Raw genomic sequence first — 17,254 nt, forward strand, 5'->3', positions numbered from 1 at the left:
AGGATTTTTCAATACTGTTCTGCATAGTATTGCAATCAAAGCGGCATTATATATTGGCACCAGCAAAACACCTGGCACTAATGTGAACAGAGTGACTCCTTGGCACCAGCTCAAAAGGCATCAAAGAGCATGGCGCAGACTCAAACAGTACCGAGGTACATGGTTATGGACAAAAGGAAATCAGATATCCGCTACCTACACTTGGTACAGAGATCATCTGCTAGTAACTCCTTTATAGGCACAGCTGATACCAGAGTCTCCTTTACTGTACTTCTCTCCTATATTGGGCAAGTCAAAAATGTCCACCATAGCATGAACACCGAATGCCTGTCATGAAGATTTCATTGAGACCTCACATTGAGGATCAGAGAAATCTTTCCATACCTCAGCACCTCCAGGTCCAGATCGTCTTTTGGAAGGATCTTTTTCCTCCTCGTCATCACAGGCCTCCAGTAAAGACTAGTCCCCAGAGTGTCAACCATCTTCATCGGCTCCATCGAGGGATTTTGAATGTAATAGAGGAGGTGCCTCTAGAATCACTGCATTTTGGGCTCTGCCACAAGAGCCATCTTTCATTCTTTGGGGTCCATCATCTTGGTTTAATATGCTTTACCCATATGTTTGTCAACATTGGCTATACTGGCCTCTTTGTCCTCAACACCAAGTCATCATTCGGCTTCACACCCAAGACCTGAATTTAAATTGCCTCAGAGGTCTGTCCCTTCTCCCACAGGGCAGACTGTTTCTGAGATTCAATAATCACTTTCTGCAGAGGACGAAGGAGGAATGCAAACATTTTGCCAGAGAAGTAGATTGCATCATGGAATGGGCCACCCATAAACTGTGAGAACCTGCTTCAATAAAGAAAAGAAAACCGCACTGACCACAGACACCCAGTTGTCACCCACCATTCTGAAAGAAATCTTTTCTGAACCCCTCTTCAAGGCCTTCAAACAACCCCCCCAACCTCACCAACCTCATCATCAGAAGCAAGCTCCCCACAGACCAGGCCACACCAACTCAAAGCGGCACCAGACCCTGCCAGAACAACAGATGCAAAATCTGCAGAAATACTTCCACTGCTACAATAATAAATACCTCCTGCAAACACCTATCAAGATTCATGGGTCCTAGACATGCCTATCACAACATGTGGAATACCATATCTAGTGCATCATATACCCCATCAACTCCTCTCTGGGAGAAACCAGATAATCACTATGCTCTCAAATGAACTCACACAGAAAAATGATAAAAGACAAAAATACAATAACACCCATGGCCAAACACTTTTCACAAAGTGATCACTCCATATCTGATTTTTCAATACTTGTCCTCAAAGGAAACATACACAACATCTTCAAATGGCAAGCCTGGGGACTTAAATTCATAACACTCCTAGACTCTAAAAACCATGGATTTAACAGGGATACTGGTTTCGTGGCTCATTACAACAATCTGTAACATATGCACCTTCATGCTAACCCTCATTTCATCTCAAGTGACCCCTTATAAAATTTATCTCTTAGGCTTAACTATCTGTCCCAACTTGTATTTAGCTCAGACACTCTGATTTCTTTTCCCAGACCTAAAGAAAAATGTTGTGTAGTTTGAAAGCTTGCACCTTCCACCAACAGAAGTTCATCCAATAAAGATATTACCTTTCCTGCCTTGTCTCTCATATATCTTGGGACCAACATGGCTACAACACCAAAAGACAATCCATCTCTGAGGGGCTTTTCATGTTCCCTGAATGAAGTTGTTGTCTCCTCCATTCCCCTGACTGCAAATGATTTTAAAGCTTATCAGGAGCTTTTAAGGAGAATGGCAGAATGTCTTGAAGTGTCTTTGGAGTTGGTCCATTAGAAAACACACAAACTGTTTTATGAAACTGGTTGAAGAATATCAAACAGAATAGTTCATCCTATTAATGAAAGAATCTTTGAACCTACAAAGGACTTGTGGCTACTTTGGCATCTATCACAGTGACCTCAAAGAGGGCTGAACATAAATATTAAGTCCCCCCACAAAAGGGATTTGGGTATTTCTGTATGTACTTGGCACCAAAATCCTTAGTAGATACTGTGGTTAATGAAAAGACCAAACAGATAAAGTCTACTTGAGAAGAGAAAGAGCCAAAAAAAATAAGATTTATTTGGCCAAAAGGTTATTCTTCTGCTTGTCTTTGGGTCAGAATTGCAAATTATAAAGCTAGGCTGGCAAAGTATAATTATATCTAGTAGTACAGAACACCAGATTACATGGACAAACTACCATCAGATATCAAAGAGGAATTTAAATTAATTTGTTTAGAGGGACAACTAATTGCTAAGAACTCCTTTCTGGCAGGTTTGGACTCAGCTGATACAGGACCAAGACTGATGGTTACAGGTGTTACCATGAGGAGAGACTCATGGTTATCTACCTTATCTACCCCATAAGGAGGTACAAAGAACAGTGCAAGACTTACCATTTGATGGGAAAGAGCTATTTAATTAAAAAGGGATGACACATTGTGCACTCCTTGAAGGACTCTCGAACCACACTTAGATTTCTGGGACTATATACCCCCAATTTTAGAAGGAAGCATTATAAATGTCAGCTTTCTTCTAGACAGAGATCTCAACCAGCCACCTCCTCTTATTTTTACACCTCTTATTATTATTTTTACCACCAGATCAGATGAGAAAGAGGTAAAGGTATCAAAAGAGAGCCATTTTCATTGTCCTCTACCCAGCCATTTCAATCTCAGAAACAACAGTTTAATGCTTCAGTTGAGGATACTGCTCTAGACTTTGTGGATTGATACCTTTCTTACCTTTCTTTTGGTTCCCATCTCTCTTTCTTCAAGGAGGCTTGGGCTGCAGTTACCTTAGACCACTGGGTCTTGCAGGTGATCCAAGGGGGGTATACAATTCCATAAAATGTCTCCCCACACCCACCCACCCATTCCCCTTTTCAGGGACTACTTGCATGGGAGGCCATGCCTCTGGCTTCAAGGGAAAAGGATTTTATTTTCCTTATTCAGGAAAAAAAAAGGGAGTTGGTGGCCTGTACCACAGCTCAGGTTTTTCAATGTTTATATTATCCATGCCAAATTTCACATGGTGGCTCTCACATCTACCATACCTTCTTCAAGACTGTTTCAGTACCCTCAGCTTGCAGGATGCATACTTTCTGGTTGATACATCCATTGCACGGGAAGTTTTTTTGCTTCGTGATATCAAACAATCATGATTAGTTGAGAGTATTTCTGTTGGCCTTTCAACTACACTTGGAATGTTCTCAAAAATAACAGTCAGTGGTAGCAGCTTATCTTAGTTAAAATCTATTATTATTATGATGGTGATTACTATTTTTGTCAACAGGGTATAGAGTAAACACTACACTATCAAATACAATGGATAAAACTAAATTAAAAGTTTACATTAACAACAAACTAGGTATACTAAGGAAGGACATTATGTTGTTTCAACTCTCTGCCAAGGAGTGGTTAGAAGGAACTGAATGGTGGGCAATGTTGCTTTCCCTTTATGCCTTAGGAGAGGAGGGGGAGGGCATGAAGGTGCATGTTTGACCCCTAGTGGATACTGCTGATAAAACTTCTGAATGCACACTGCCAGTGGGATCCACATGCACACAGATTCAAAGAATAACATGACTTTGAAGTAAATGACATCTATAAACAGAAAGACCAGAAAACTTGTGCTATTATCTTTAAAATACATTAAATGACTGTTAATCAATTTTGAAATTCAAGCTGCTGTCACCACTTACTGATATCCCAGCCATGACATGTATATAGCACAAGAAAAAAAGTTTAATTGTCTTGAACAAATCACAGAATAGAGTAAAAGTTTAGATTGTATGGAGGAATGTTCCTTTTACCACAAAAGAATAGCAGTGTTAATTAAGGGTTAGCATAATAAATAAGCATTTATATTCCTAACAGGCCTGATCTAAACTCACTGAAGTCAATGAATAGGCTCCTACTGACTTCAAAAAACTTTGGATCAGGCTCAATCTGAAAACTTCCTGAACTATTCATGAACATTTTACCAGATTATATTCAAACTAAATGTGAGCAGACTCAATTTTGGAGTCCACCAAATCTTTTGTTGTAGGTCTATTTTTTATAAATTATGAGACAAGAGATTTATTAAAAAACAATCCAATTACCATACCAGTAACATTAAGATTAGACACTGTCTATCTGTAGTATTCTGGGTAAAATAATAAGTAAACATACTTGCATGTTTTGTTATAAAGGAATAAACGTATATAGTGTAGTTGGACATTACTTACAGGGAATATCTCGGTAGCCATTTTCTAGTGCACGAAAGTAATTCAAGAATTCTTGTGTTGGAATTCTGAAAATTTCAAACAAGCCAGTGTCTTGGAACAAGGTGTATGTCACCTAAATACATATTAAAATTAATTTTCATTTGAAAGTGTCAAAGTTTAATCATTTTAGCTTCATTCTACTTTAAGAATATTCTGCTATATTTTTTAAGTATACCATTAAAATTGTTAAATTATTAAATTTAGTTGATGCTTCATTAAAAATGAGTCATGGGGCACTAATGTGCTATTAATACAGTTTGCTGGAATTCTTTCCATCAAAACAGACACCTATCTTACCACGCTCTTGAAATCAAAGGGAAAAAAAATCTGCACATCTCTTTACTGAAATGACCCCAATGCACCTTCTTACTTTCTTTTCCTATCTTTAATCTTTTATGCATGCTATGCTAGAAAAATTCTATTACTGAGGAGCACAGTTGCCAAACAGTCCCCATCCCAAAGCTTTAGACCAGTGGTGGGTAACTTGCAGCCCGCAGTCCGAAGGTTGCTCACCAATGCTTTAGACAATCTTTCAAGTATAGACTTGATTAAGAGATCTGTCAGGCTTCCTAGGAGAAAATAGATAAAGGTTCCTCTTGCAGCCTTCCTTCCTCCTATAAACTGTTCACTGGACCTCTCTTTTAGGAATGCAGTACATATACCTTTAAAGAATCACATTCAACAGGTTCCAGTGTCCTCATCCTAACGCAAGAAGCTATGCAAGAAGTTTCCCCTGAGTTCTAGCTTCTCCAAGGGCACTCCTGTCTCTATACCTAGGCCGATACCAACTTCCTTCGTTAGGGAAACTGGGATGAAGGTAAATCAGAATGGTGAGGACATTTTTGAGGCATCAAAAGATCTGGACTGCCAATTTCAGTCTAAAAGGAAAATATCTAAAAGTTATGACTCTCTCAGAGGTTTAGAACAGAGTGACAATGCCATTACTGTGGCACTATTACATATTTTATTATTATTAATATTAATATGCTAGGTGCTATACAAATGCACAATATAGCACAAGTCCCTAACTTAAAGAGCTTATCTTTGAAACAAATGCAAGGAAGATACAATAAATGGGTGTTATAAACAATAGGAAGGAAAAGGGGAGAGGGGAGAAGTATAACTATGAGAAGATCACATGGTTCTACAGTTTAACCAATGCACAACTTAACAGTACTAAATCATCTGAAAGATTGTTTTTCTTTTATAAATACATCAATAAGAGAATAAATAACATTTGCTATCAGCTATCACCGACCGTCCTCAGCCTAGCCATTAGTGGCTGGCAGACTTCCTATAGACTTCACAGTGGAAGTGGAAGAAATAGTAGCCTTATGAATTAGATCAGGGAGTGCATTCTATGTAAGAGGCAGCATGGAAGAAAGAATAGTATTGTTTATGGGAGAAACAGAAAAGGTTCCTAGAAGGATTGCCTCTCCCATCTCAGCTGTGACATCCAATGACAGCTACATTCCACCAAAAAACATGAAACAGTTGACAGGAGATGGAGCCCTTCGTTGCAGCTGGAGTTAAGACTACAGAATTCACTACCCTATAAAATAAGAATTATCAATACCCTCACAGTATTCAGAATAAAATGCAAAAAACCCACTGTTTGATGTAAGTTTCCCACAAAATAAGCAATTCTTACTGTCTACACACATGGCAGGGTAAAAGAGAAGAAAATAAAATTGCTACTTTTCAAGCTATTCTTAATTTATACACAGACTGGCAAACTGCACCTCAGTTCTGGCTCATACACCAAAAAGAGCAACAAACCTGGCTAAGGATCCTTCCAGATTTGTCTCCCAGGTTTTGCACTAGATCAAAAATTTGGAAATTCCAATTGTTCATCTTCTCCATTAATGAGTCATGATCTTCTGTTATCAGTTCTAATGAAGGATCCTGTTCCATCTGTATAAGAGAGAATGAACGATTTCCACAATGAGAATGAAAACCAATTTGTCACTTGTATTTAAATAGACGTTAAAATGATAAAGTATTGTAGAACATTTTACAACTGCTTCTGTAGTTATTCTGCACACTTATTTTATCCCATCAACCTTTTTTGCCTTGAAATGGTGTCACAATATCATTGTATACTTTGAAATTTTACTCCTAAACTTAACCAGTATTTGGAATCCTGGATTCCAGTGATGCACTGTTTTCCAAGGGCTCTTATACAATAATGTAAAGTAAGGACCTCCTTAGAATATGATATTAAAACCCACGAAGAAATACATTAATATACAACATTGTGGGTATTACTGCAATTCTATGCTTACATCAGATTGCTGGTTATTCTGTGTTTGAGCCATTTGCTGATTGTCATTTTCTATCAACTTTTTTCTCCAGTCTCTGCTTTCTTTTCTTTCATCTTTCCGTCCCTCTGTATGGTGGACTGACTCTTTTGACATACCAGTGGTTCCATCTTCACCTTAAATATAACAAGTGCACAATTACTATCAACAACTTATTCATAAATCAATTCAGGAATTAAGATTTTCAATCAGTTGTTACTTGCTCCTATCCTTGGCCCACTAGAAGTTAGATTTATTGACCTTGTGACTTCTGCAAAGTCCTTTTTTCTTTTCTCCTCTCAAACTATTAAGTAGAGCAGGGGTCGGCAACCTTTCAGAAGTGGTGTGCTGAGTCTTCATTTATTCACTCTAGTTTAAGATTTTTAGTGCCAGTAATACATTTTAATGTTTTTAGAAGGTCTCTTTCTCTAAGTCTATAATATAACACTAAACTATTGTTGTATGTAAAGTAAATAAGGTTTTTAAAATGTTTAAGAAGTTTCATTTAAAATTAAATTAAAATGCAGAGCCCCCCCGGAACCATGGCCAGGACCCGGGAAGCGTGAGTGCCACTGAAAATCAGCTAGCGTGCCGCCTTCAGCACACATGCCATAGGTTGCCTACCCCTGAAGTAGAGAGTGCCCTGAAGATGGGGATGGTTACATTCATCAGCCTGTGTTTTAACTTAGAGGACAGTATGGATACCTATAAGATGTATTTTAGATAGTCAAATAATTTTCATATTTTATATAAATATTCCCCCAAATAAATATTTGTCATTTAAACATCAAATTGTATCCTTTACAATACAGCATTTATTATTTTACAATTCCACATTCATTAAAATCTCAAACCAACCTTTCCATCCCCTTCTATGCATTAGATACATTGCAAAAGAGGGGATGGAGAATCATTGTACTACACCACACTGTGCTTATTGCATCATCCTGTTTATTGGATGTACATTTGTTTATTAAATGTGCGTAAATAAGTTTGTAATACTCCAGCATCAAACTCCTTTGTTGAGATGAGTTCTTGTCTGCATCCTGTAAAACTTGCCCATACCGGTATTGCCCTGGCCTCTTCTTTTGTCATTCAGTGTTGCATGCATTCTAAAACAATATGCATTTCCTCACCTTTTGGGGGCAAAGCCAGACTTTGAGGCACCTGCTCCCCTACTTGGTGTAAACTTTGCTTGTGCCAATTAGAAACAAACACAAACAGGTTTTGGGCCCCGTCCCCTATGACACTTCTATGATGTCATAGTTGGTATTTATGGGCCTGCCTGCCATGTGCAGGCACGGAGAGGAGAAAGAAAAACGAATCCTGTGTATCCTGTGTACACCCGTAACCGAGCCTGATCACCTCGAAGCCTCTCTCTCAGCTCATGTGTTTCAAACAGTGTCTCTACATTTGCCGGTCGTTATGCGTTGGTTTGTATTTGTAAGTATCAGTTATTACTAAATGCTGCATTTTGTTTATATTGTTAGTAGATATTTTAGTCATTGTGTGTTTTTAAGTTTCATTAACTCTATTAGCTAATCAAACGCTGCTCTCTTACCCCTTGTAATTATCCCCAATAAAACTTTAAATTGATTAATTTTAGTTGTTTGTGTGTGTGTGTGTGTGTGTCTGCAGTTTGCATCGTGACCCATACTCTCCTTGCATCCCTTACCAATATAGTCTATTGCCACATGCAGCCTGGTAAATAACAGCCCTGCATTTTCTTTCGCCCCTGCGTGCCCGTGGCAATCCACATGGCGTCACGAACAGGATGCAAGGAAGTTGGGCCATGCCCGTGGCACGCTGCAGACCGCACAGATGATGAAACTGAACAGTTCCAACATTTGCAGTTTCACCTTTTTAGTAGCCAAAATTCAACTGATCCAAAAATAGAATGGATCTGTTCCCTTGGCTCGGGTAAAACTCTAAAAGGCTATACTGTACCATTAACCCTGGCAGATACGGGATGCCTCCTTCGGTGCCACCCGAGCTTTAGGTGTCAGCCAGCCGATTGTTCCCTACAGCCTCAGTGCACGGAGACTGTGGAGAACCTCGGTGCTGCAGATCCCTCTCAGCTTTGGAGAGAGTGTAGCCGCATTGTTAGAAAATCTGGAGGTACCGTTTCCAAATTGATTCCCCCACCTCGGGTAATACCTGCTGATCCGGCACACAGATTATTATGCCAGATGATAAAAGAATTAGATTTAATTAAGAAAACCAAAAAATTGCAACCCGATGAATATAAATCTGAGGATGTTTCCACCGTCCTGTTTAGCATGATATATAAGGCCCTCGATCTGTGCTCTGTCCTCCATGGGGGCACAATGTTTGCAGCTAAACAGACAGCCCCAGGCTCTCCTAAAGATGATAATGAGGAGAAGACAGAAAAGGTAGAGCCCATCACTACCTCCCCCTCCCCAAGTCCCTCTCAGAAAATTTTGCCAGCCCCATATGAAGCTCCTAAAACTCCTCTGTATCCAGCTCTGCCAACAGCCCCAGAATTTACTGAATCTGAAACTGTAGCAGAAGCTTTGCCTATTGCGATAACTAAAACTAAAATAGATGCACAATCAGGCAACACCACGCAGGTTACTGAACTGCGAACACGTACTAAGGCCGAACTTAAAGAGTTTTTAAAGGAAATGCAATGAAAAGCCGATGAAGCACCAATGGTTTGGGTCGGGTGGCTAGCCTTAGAACACGGAGCAGAATTGGTGGACCGTGAGGAGACTAGCATCTTAGCCAAAACGGCCAATTGGGCACAAGGCTTCCCAGGTCATGCTTTATTAAATAATCGCATTTGGCCACTTACCACCCCAGCAGCTGCCGTTTTAGCAATGCAAGGCAGTTTTAAAGGATTGTATATCCCCCTGGGGAGCCTTAGTTACTCCAAAAAGCAACAGAGGGTCCTGTGGCACCTTTGAGACTAACAGAAGTACTGGGAGCATAAGCTTTCATGGGTAAGAACCTCACTTCTTCAGATGCAAGTAATGGAAATCTCCAGAGGCAGGTATAAATCAGTGTGGAGATAACGAGCTGAGCTCCAGTTCATTTGCAAATTTGACACCATCAGATCAGGATTAAACAAAGACTGTGAATGGCTATCCAACTACAGAAACAGTTTCTCCTCCCTTGGTGTTCACACCTCAACTGCTAGCAGAGCACCTCACCCTCCCTGATTGAACTAACCTCGTTACCTCCACACTGATTTATACCTGCCTCTGGAGATTTCCATTACTTGCATCTGAAGAAGTGAGGTTCTTACCCACGAAAGCTTATGCTTCCAGTACTTCTGTTAGTCTCAAAGGTGCCACAGGACCCTCTGTTGCTTTTTACAGATTCAGACTAACACGGCTACCCCTCTGATACTTAGTTACTCCACACGATTTAACATGGGCAATCGCAGGAGCTTCCATAGCCCTGTGGGATCCACTACAAAACCCACTTAATTTAACTGTTCAACAGCAATTGGTGGCCACACCCTTTATACATGTTACTGATCCCACCCAAATTCCTGTCTCAGCAGAGGCAGTTGATTTAGCATTAGAAGCTACCCCTGAAGCTGACACCGGTGCCATGCTGCACTTGCATGCGGCTGTTCGTAGATCCATCTTAACGTTATTTGAAGTAGTTAGTAAAATTAAGTTGTCACTGCCGCCCCCGCCTGTTGCCCTCCCAGTTGATTCGCCACCAAAAGACCCTCCAAAGAGTCAGTTTAATCCCCAAAAATATCCTGAGCGAACTAAAGCTGAATGGGCACAATTTGGCTTCCTTCTTAACAAAGGAATCCCCAAAGAAGCCCTGCGTAAAATGTCAGACCAAGAGCAGCAAAATATAGCCGAACAGCTAGGCTGGAAAAATTGGGAGGACTATGTTAGGTCAAAAAACGAATAGGAGCCGGATGCTGCCCGGCCCAAATTAAAGATCCCACCGATGAACGCCCATACACCATCCTGTTAGTTAACGGTGACACCCCCATCTCCTTTTTATTAGACACTGGAGCTCAAGTTAGTATTATTGAGCCCAACGTTCCCCACTGTCCTACTGGCTCCTTTATGTTTGTTCAAGGCCTCAATGCAGTACAAAAAAACCCCGTGGTTTGGGTTAAAATTGCCCACGAAAAATACGTAAGAAAAATAAATGCCTTGTTAGGATCAAAAAATCTTCTAGGTGTCTCAGATATTAAAAAATTTAAACTGCATAATCAAATTCTGCAAGCCCTCCCTATAACCATAGGTAATCATTCCCCCTACACCCCCGAAGCAGTTAACTCCCAGCCATGGAAATTTTCCCCTATCCCCACAAAATCCGAAGTGCTTCCCCTTATTGAAGCTTTGCTCACTCAGCTTCTAGAAGAGAAAAAGATAGAAAGGGTTACTGCATCCACCTTTCTGTCCGCGGGTTGGGGTATTCCCAAGCCCGGCGATCCCTCTAAATATTGCCTTGTCATTGATTATAGACAAGCTAACAGCCGTGTAAAGCCTATCGCATTTTCCAGCTCTGTCACCATTCCAGAAATACAGCGGCAACTAAGCGATGCAAGTAATCAGTGGGCATGTACTCTTGATTTAAAAGATATGTTTTACCAAATCCCACTCCAGGACACACAAGGAATCTTGTAAGTATTCTCACACTTCTTATCAAACTGTCTGTATTGGGCTATCTTGATTATCACTTCAAAAGTTTTTTTTCCTCTTACTTAATTGGCCTCTCAGAGTTGGTAAGACAACTCCCACCTGTTTATGCTCTCTGTATGTGTGTATATATATATATCTCCTCAATATATGTTCCATTCTATATGCATCCGAAGAAGTGGGCTGTAGTCCACGAAAGCTTATGCTCTAATAAATTTGTTAGTCTCTAAGGTGCCACAAGTACTCCTGTTCTTTTTGCGGATACAGACTAACACGGCTGCTACTCTGAAACAAGGAATCTTAAATTTTGCTTTTAAGGGCGTCCAATATAAATGGCAAGTCTGCCCACAGGGGTTCTGTAATTCACCTGCACTTGCATCGTCCCATCTCAATATCACATTACAAAAGGTAAAACCCCTACAGGATGTGTCCGTGTTAGCCTATGTAGATGATATTGTCATTTGTGGGCCCAATCCACAAGCAGTTCAAAGTACCACCCAAATGATAATAGATGCATTAGAAGCAGATGGGTGGCAAATTAACAAAACAAAGAGCCACCTGCAGGCTAGCCAGCAATTCTCATTCTTGGGACTCCATTTCACTCCCACCACTCACACACAAGCCCCAGCCAGCGTATTAGACCCTTGGACAGAAGCCCCTCCAAAAAATAAACGAGAGCTTCAGCAGCTACTAGGTCTCCTTAATTATCACCGCCAATATATTCCGGCACAATTAATTTCTAACCTAGAAATCCTACAAAGCTCTCTCTCTTCTAAACGCTCCCGAGAAGTGTGGAATGCATCAGCACAAAAAAGCTTAGAGAAGCTAGCTGGCTGGTTCGCCTCTAACCCCCCCCTCGCCTGTTTTAATTCCCAAGAACTCCTCAACATTAATTTGTTTATCACAAAACACCATGTAGGGTTCACTGTATTGCAACATGGTAATGCCATTTACAATTGGGCCCATCGCCTCTCTGGATCCCAGTATAACTATGGTCTGGTGGGAAAAATGCTACTGGCTGCGTCCAGTGCTTGTCACTGGTCCCAAATCCCTATCCCAGGTACCTTGTCTGGACCACGTGTTCATTTAATCCCGTGGCTTACAAGCACCCCTCCACCCGAGTTTCATGGCACTACTCGTACCTGGCAGCTTCTATGTTTCCAGGCACGGACCCTAACTCCCAGCGATAACATCTTAGCCCCCCCATCTCACCAACAGTTATGCACTGAAGCAAAATATGATCCCTGGGTTGTGTCTGATGGGGGCACCTCACCATCCCCTAGGGCGACATGTTCCACATGTAATTACTTTAATGTGCAGTTACTGCCCCCCTCCTGCTCCGCACAAGAATGCGAAGTGCAGGGCATTCTTTTAGCTGCCCAGCATGTTGCTAATGTCCACTCTGCCAACAAGCAAGTTGTTTTAGGTATTGATTCTCAATTTTGTTTAGATATTTTAACTGAGCAAGCGTCTCCTTCAGCTTTTGTTAAAATGTGGGACCAAATTTTTGCCCTAATTCGTAAATTCTCTCACCCTTAGTTCATTACGCACTGTTCCTCTCATCGACCAGACTCTAACCCCCTGCATTCCAGTCTTGATCAAAGAATGAGAGAGGTCTCCCGAGTTCATATGGCAAATCCCGACCTGTTGTTGCGCTGGCTCCACGAAGAATGGGGACACTTACCACCCACAAAATTGTATGGCCTGTTATCTGGCTTTTCTGACCAAAAGCCTGACGTTAGCCGCAGTCAGTGCGAGCTCATTGTTCAGTCCTGCTTGCAGTGTGTGCAGGTAAAAACTATGAATCGTCCCGATATGAGCGCTCTGCATACGCTGCAGAACACTTTGCCCCAGGTAGTACGTGGCAAATTGATTTAATAGGACCCCTGCCAGGTGCTCGTCGTTTTCCAAAAGCCTTAGTTACTGTCGATCTGGGGTCTCGGCAAACTTTTTGTGTCCCTCTTACTAAAACCAATGCTGCTTCTGTCGCTGTGGCTCTTAAGCAAACAGCAGCTGCCTGGGGCACTCCCACTGAAGTCCAAGCAGATGGTGGGCCACCCTTTACCGGCAAAAGCATCGAACAGCTCATTTTTGGTTGGGGGGGCTTCCCTTCACATCCATACTAAATATCATCCTCAAAGCAATGGTGTGGTGGAGCGAAAAATCGCAGTCCTTAAGACTATGCTGCGAACAGCAAACCCCAACCTTGATTTTAAAAACTGGAGCTCATTTTTACCCCAGGTACTTATCGCACTCAACAAAAGTTACTCTCGCTGGCCTCACATTTCACCTACACCTAAGCCGCCTTGGTCCCCCGTGTTTAACACCGGCCAACTGGTTTGGCTTACAGAACCCCAAGCCTTCGGCCATCGAGAACCTATAAAAACCACCATTCTCCGGGCCGGCAAGTACCCTAACACCTACTTTAGTGGCTACAAGTACCCCCGGTGACAAGCTAGTTCATCATAACTGACTCAGCAAATGTAGTTCTTAATAAACAAACTAATGCCCCTGAGCAGGGCTCGTATTATTCTGTTTTACAGGTTATGCTGCTCCTCAGATGTTCTCCCTCACAACATCTTTGCCCACGGAGCCCTTAGGAGAAGGTGGACTACAAACCTGGTTTGCCGCCTACTGGGTGCAGGAGGTCAGCGGAAACCAGTCCCTGTCAGCGCTGAGTCCAGAAGATTGTCTTGTTTGCTCCACTCATTTCTCTCCTAAATATCCATTACCCTTTCAATTTGTACCAATAGTTTATAATTTTTCTTCATTTAATATTTCTAGTGTGAATTGTTCTTCCCCCTATGTGCAGTGGGCTGCTTCTAGTGTTTGGAATAATTGTTCTTCACAATTTAATTCTTATGTGTTTCCAGTTCTTAATGCTTCAGGTCAAAGTGATCATAGCTTTCCTTTAATTGAGAGTATTAGAGTTCCAGCATCTCATTGTTGGGTTTTTGTTGGTAATAGTTTAACTCCAGCCCTTACTTGGGTTGGTACTTATTCTAATTGTTCTATGTGGAGTTTCTCTTATGCTAATACCTCCCTAACTAAACCCACTCTTAATTTTACCTATCCCCCTCCCATTAATTGTTCTTATCGTCTTAATTATAATTTTTTTTTGGAACCTTCTATACCTCCATAACACATACGTATCTGTTTCATGCCCAGCATATGCATCATGCTGAGGCTGCATGTATCAATCGTGCATCTAGCTTTTATTCTGTAACCAATAATGGGTGGAGCCATACCACAGTTTCTTCCTTAAGACCCGGTCATTTTTGGATTTGCGGTAATGTTGCATTTGCTGTGCTTCCTCCCAATCCCCGGGGTATATGCACCATTGGCACCCTGTATCTACAGGGTGGAGGTATTTATACCTTGCCATCTAGCCACTGACACCATCGTAGTACCCACTCTTTTTGGACTCATTTGCAAACAGCAGCTTCCTCCCTCGCCTCCTCTATTGTTAGTTTTAACCCTGTTGGTTATATGATGTTACGTGATCAAGTGCTGTTCCAATCCCTTGCTATTGAAATGCTTGCTAATACTATGGGCAAGGGCCTCTCCTTAATTAATCAGCAGTTAAATTCCCTTGTTCAGTATAGTATTCAAAATAGATTAATGATTCAATATTTGTTACAATCTTCCTCATTTTGTACTAAATTTGCTGAAGTATATCCCGACTTTGCTGATAAATGCTGCGTTTCCTTGCCTTCTATTTCTCCTAATTTGTCCTCAATTATTAAAGACCTGCAAACGTTGAGCTCTACTGTCTGAGAGTCACGAGAGTCCTTCCAGTTTTGGTCATGGCTCGATTGGCTTGGCCTTGCGCCCTACAAATCCTATTTCCAATCCCTGTTTGTGTCCCTTCTAGTTGGGCTCACTCTTCTCTGTCTCGTATGTGCCTTCATTAAAGCCTGCATTCACAAGTTTGTTGCCTCGGCCTACATCACTTCCACCCCCGAAGCGCATCCCCTCGTAGGTGGGAATGAGGAGTCGGACTCGGAAGTTTAGGTTTTCGGCCTAACTATTTCGGCCAGGGCACGGGGGCATGTTGAGATGAGTTCCTGTCTGCATCCTGTAAAACTTGCCCATACCGGTATTGCCCTGGCCTCTTCTTTTGTCATTCAGTGTTGCACGCATTCTAAAACAATATGCATTTCCTCACCTTTTGGGGGCGAAACCAGACTTTGAGGCACCTGCTCCCCTACTTGGTGTAAACTTTGCTTGTGCCAATCAGAAACGAACACAAACAGGTTTTGGGCCCCGTCCCCTATGACACTTCTATGATGTCATAGTTGGTACTTTATGGGCCTGTCTGCCATGTGCAGGCAGGGAGAGGAGAAAGAAAAACAAATCCTGTGTATCCTGTGTACACCCGTAACCGAGCCTGATCACCTCGAAGCCTCTCTCTCAGCTCACGTGTTTCAAACAGAGTGTCTACGTTTGCCGGTCGTTATGCGTTGGTTTGTATTTGTAAGTATCAGTTATTACTAAATGCTGCATTTTTGTTTATAAATATTGTTAGTAGATATTTTAGTCATTGTGTGTTTTTAAGTTTCATTAACTCTATTAGCTAATCAAACGCTGCTCCCTTACCCCTGGTAATTATCCCCAATAAAACTTTAAATTGATTAATTTTAGTTGTTTGTGTGTATGTGTGTGTGTGTGTCTGCAGTTTGCATCGTGACCCATACTCTCCTTGCATCCCTTACCAATATAGTCTATTGCCACGTGCAGCCTGGTAAATAACAGGCCTGCATTTTCTTTCGCCCCTGCGTGCCCGTGGCAATCCACATCCTTAACTGTTATAAGTATCTACAATGATAAAATGTATGTCCCTTTTGGTGAAACATGAGCGGCTAATTGCTTCACTTTTTGCACTTCTTTTTTGACCAAATTTAAGAGTTTAAATAAATGTGACACTAAATACTCTACAGACTTAGTGGAGAAGACTGGGTGATTATTTTAAAAAAGCAGTAACCTTAAAAGAATTAAAATATTACAAGCAGGTAATGCTCTCGTCTCTAAAAGTAAATGAAAACAGATTACAGAATCAGAGATATGGTTCACTATTTAGCATGCTTTTGGGTGCTAGGTATTTTACTGTCAACAGAGAAAGATATGGTTCTGGTCTGAAAGAGTCCATGAATAACTGATTTTTTGTTTCATTTGCAGTTCAAAAAAATTGGTTCAATCTGAAATGAAACCAAAAAAAATGCTCCGGAGCCAGACAGACCGAAAGAAAACACAGACGCTCAGGCTTCTGTCCTCCCCGCTTCCCCCCAGGGAGCTGGAATGGCAAAGAGGAGTGGTGCTCAACTTCTCCAGCCTGGCCTGGGGACAGGGGAAAGACTGAGTGACTAAAGCTCTTTTCTAAGTAGCATAGATGTATGTGCTCCGCATATTCCTATGTTTCTCAGTTCACTTCTGAATCCAAATCAAGATACTGGTCCTAAAGAAATATGGAAAGGATATCTTAGGGCTTGTCTTCACTACTGGGATAAGTCGACCTAAGTTATGCTACTTCAGCTATGTGAATAACATAGCTGGAGTAGACGTAGCTTAGGTTGACTTACGCGGTGTCTTTACTGCGCTGCATTGACAGGAGACGCTCTCTGGTTGACTTACCTTACTCTTCTTGTAGAGGTGGAGTACCGGAGTCAACCCGAGAGCGCTCTGTAGTCGATTTAGCAGGTCTTCACTAGACCCGCTAAATCAACATCCGCTGCATCGTTTGCAGCAGAGTGGATCTCTCCGGTAGTGAAGACAAGTCCTCAGACTGTCTCTGCATTCATGATCCATGAAGACAACTGCACTTATGAGAAACACAAATTATTGTAAAACATTTTATCACTAAGGCAAAGATGTATTGGAATGAGTTCTAGTCAAATTGATTTCAGAGTTCAGTTGTAAAACCCACCTTTTTTATAGTAGTCTACACAACATAGAAATCGGGGAATGAATAATAGA

At 41.4% G+C, this 17,254-nt stretch overlaps 1 protein-coding gene across 1 annotated transcript in view; it reads right to left on the reverse strand.

The window, feature by feature from the left end:
* Positions 1-17,254, reverse strand: part of PDE3B (phosphodiesterase 3B) — a 287,524-nt gene that overhangs the window by 50,732 nt on the left and 219,538 nt on the right. Inside the window, exons 8-10 of the mRNA XM_034770132.1 lie at positions 6,630-6,781; positions 6,124-6,258; positions 4,306-4,417 (exon numbers count right to left, since the gene is read on the reverse strand). Coding sequence (XP_034626023.1) covers positions 4,306-4,417; positions 6,124-6,258; positions 6,630-6,781 — 399 coding nt within the window. The remainder of the gene's footprint in view (positions 1-4,305; positions 4,418-6,123; positions 6,259-6,629; positions 6,782-17,254) is intronic.

This window comes from Trachemys scripta, chromosome 4, assembly GCF_013100865.1.
Source record: "Trachemys scripta elegans isolate TJP31775 chromosome 4, CAS_Tse_1.0, whole genome shotgun sequence".
NCBI classification, from domain to species: Eukaryota; Metazoa; Chordata; order Testudines; family Emydidae; genus Trachemys; species Trachemys scripta.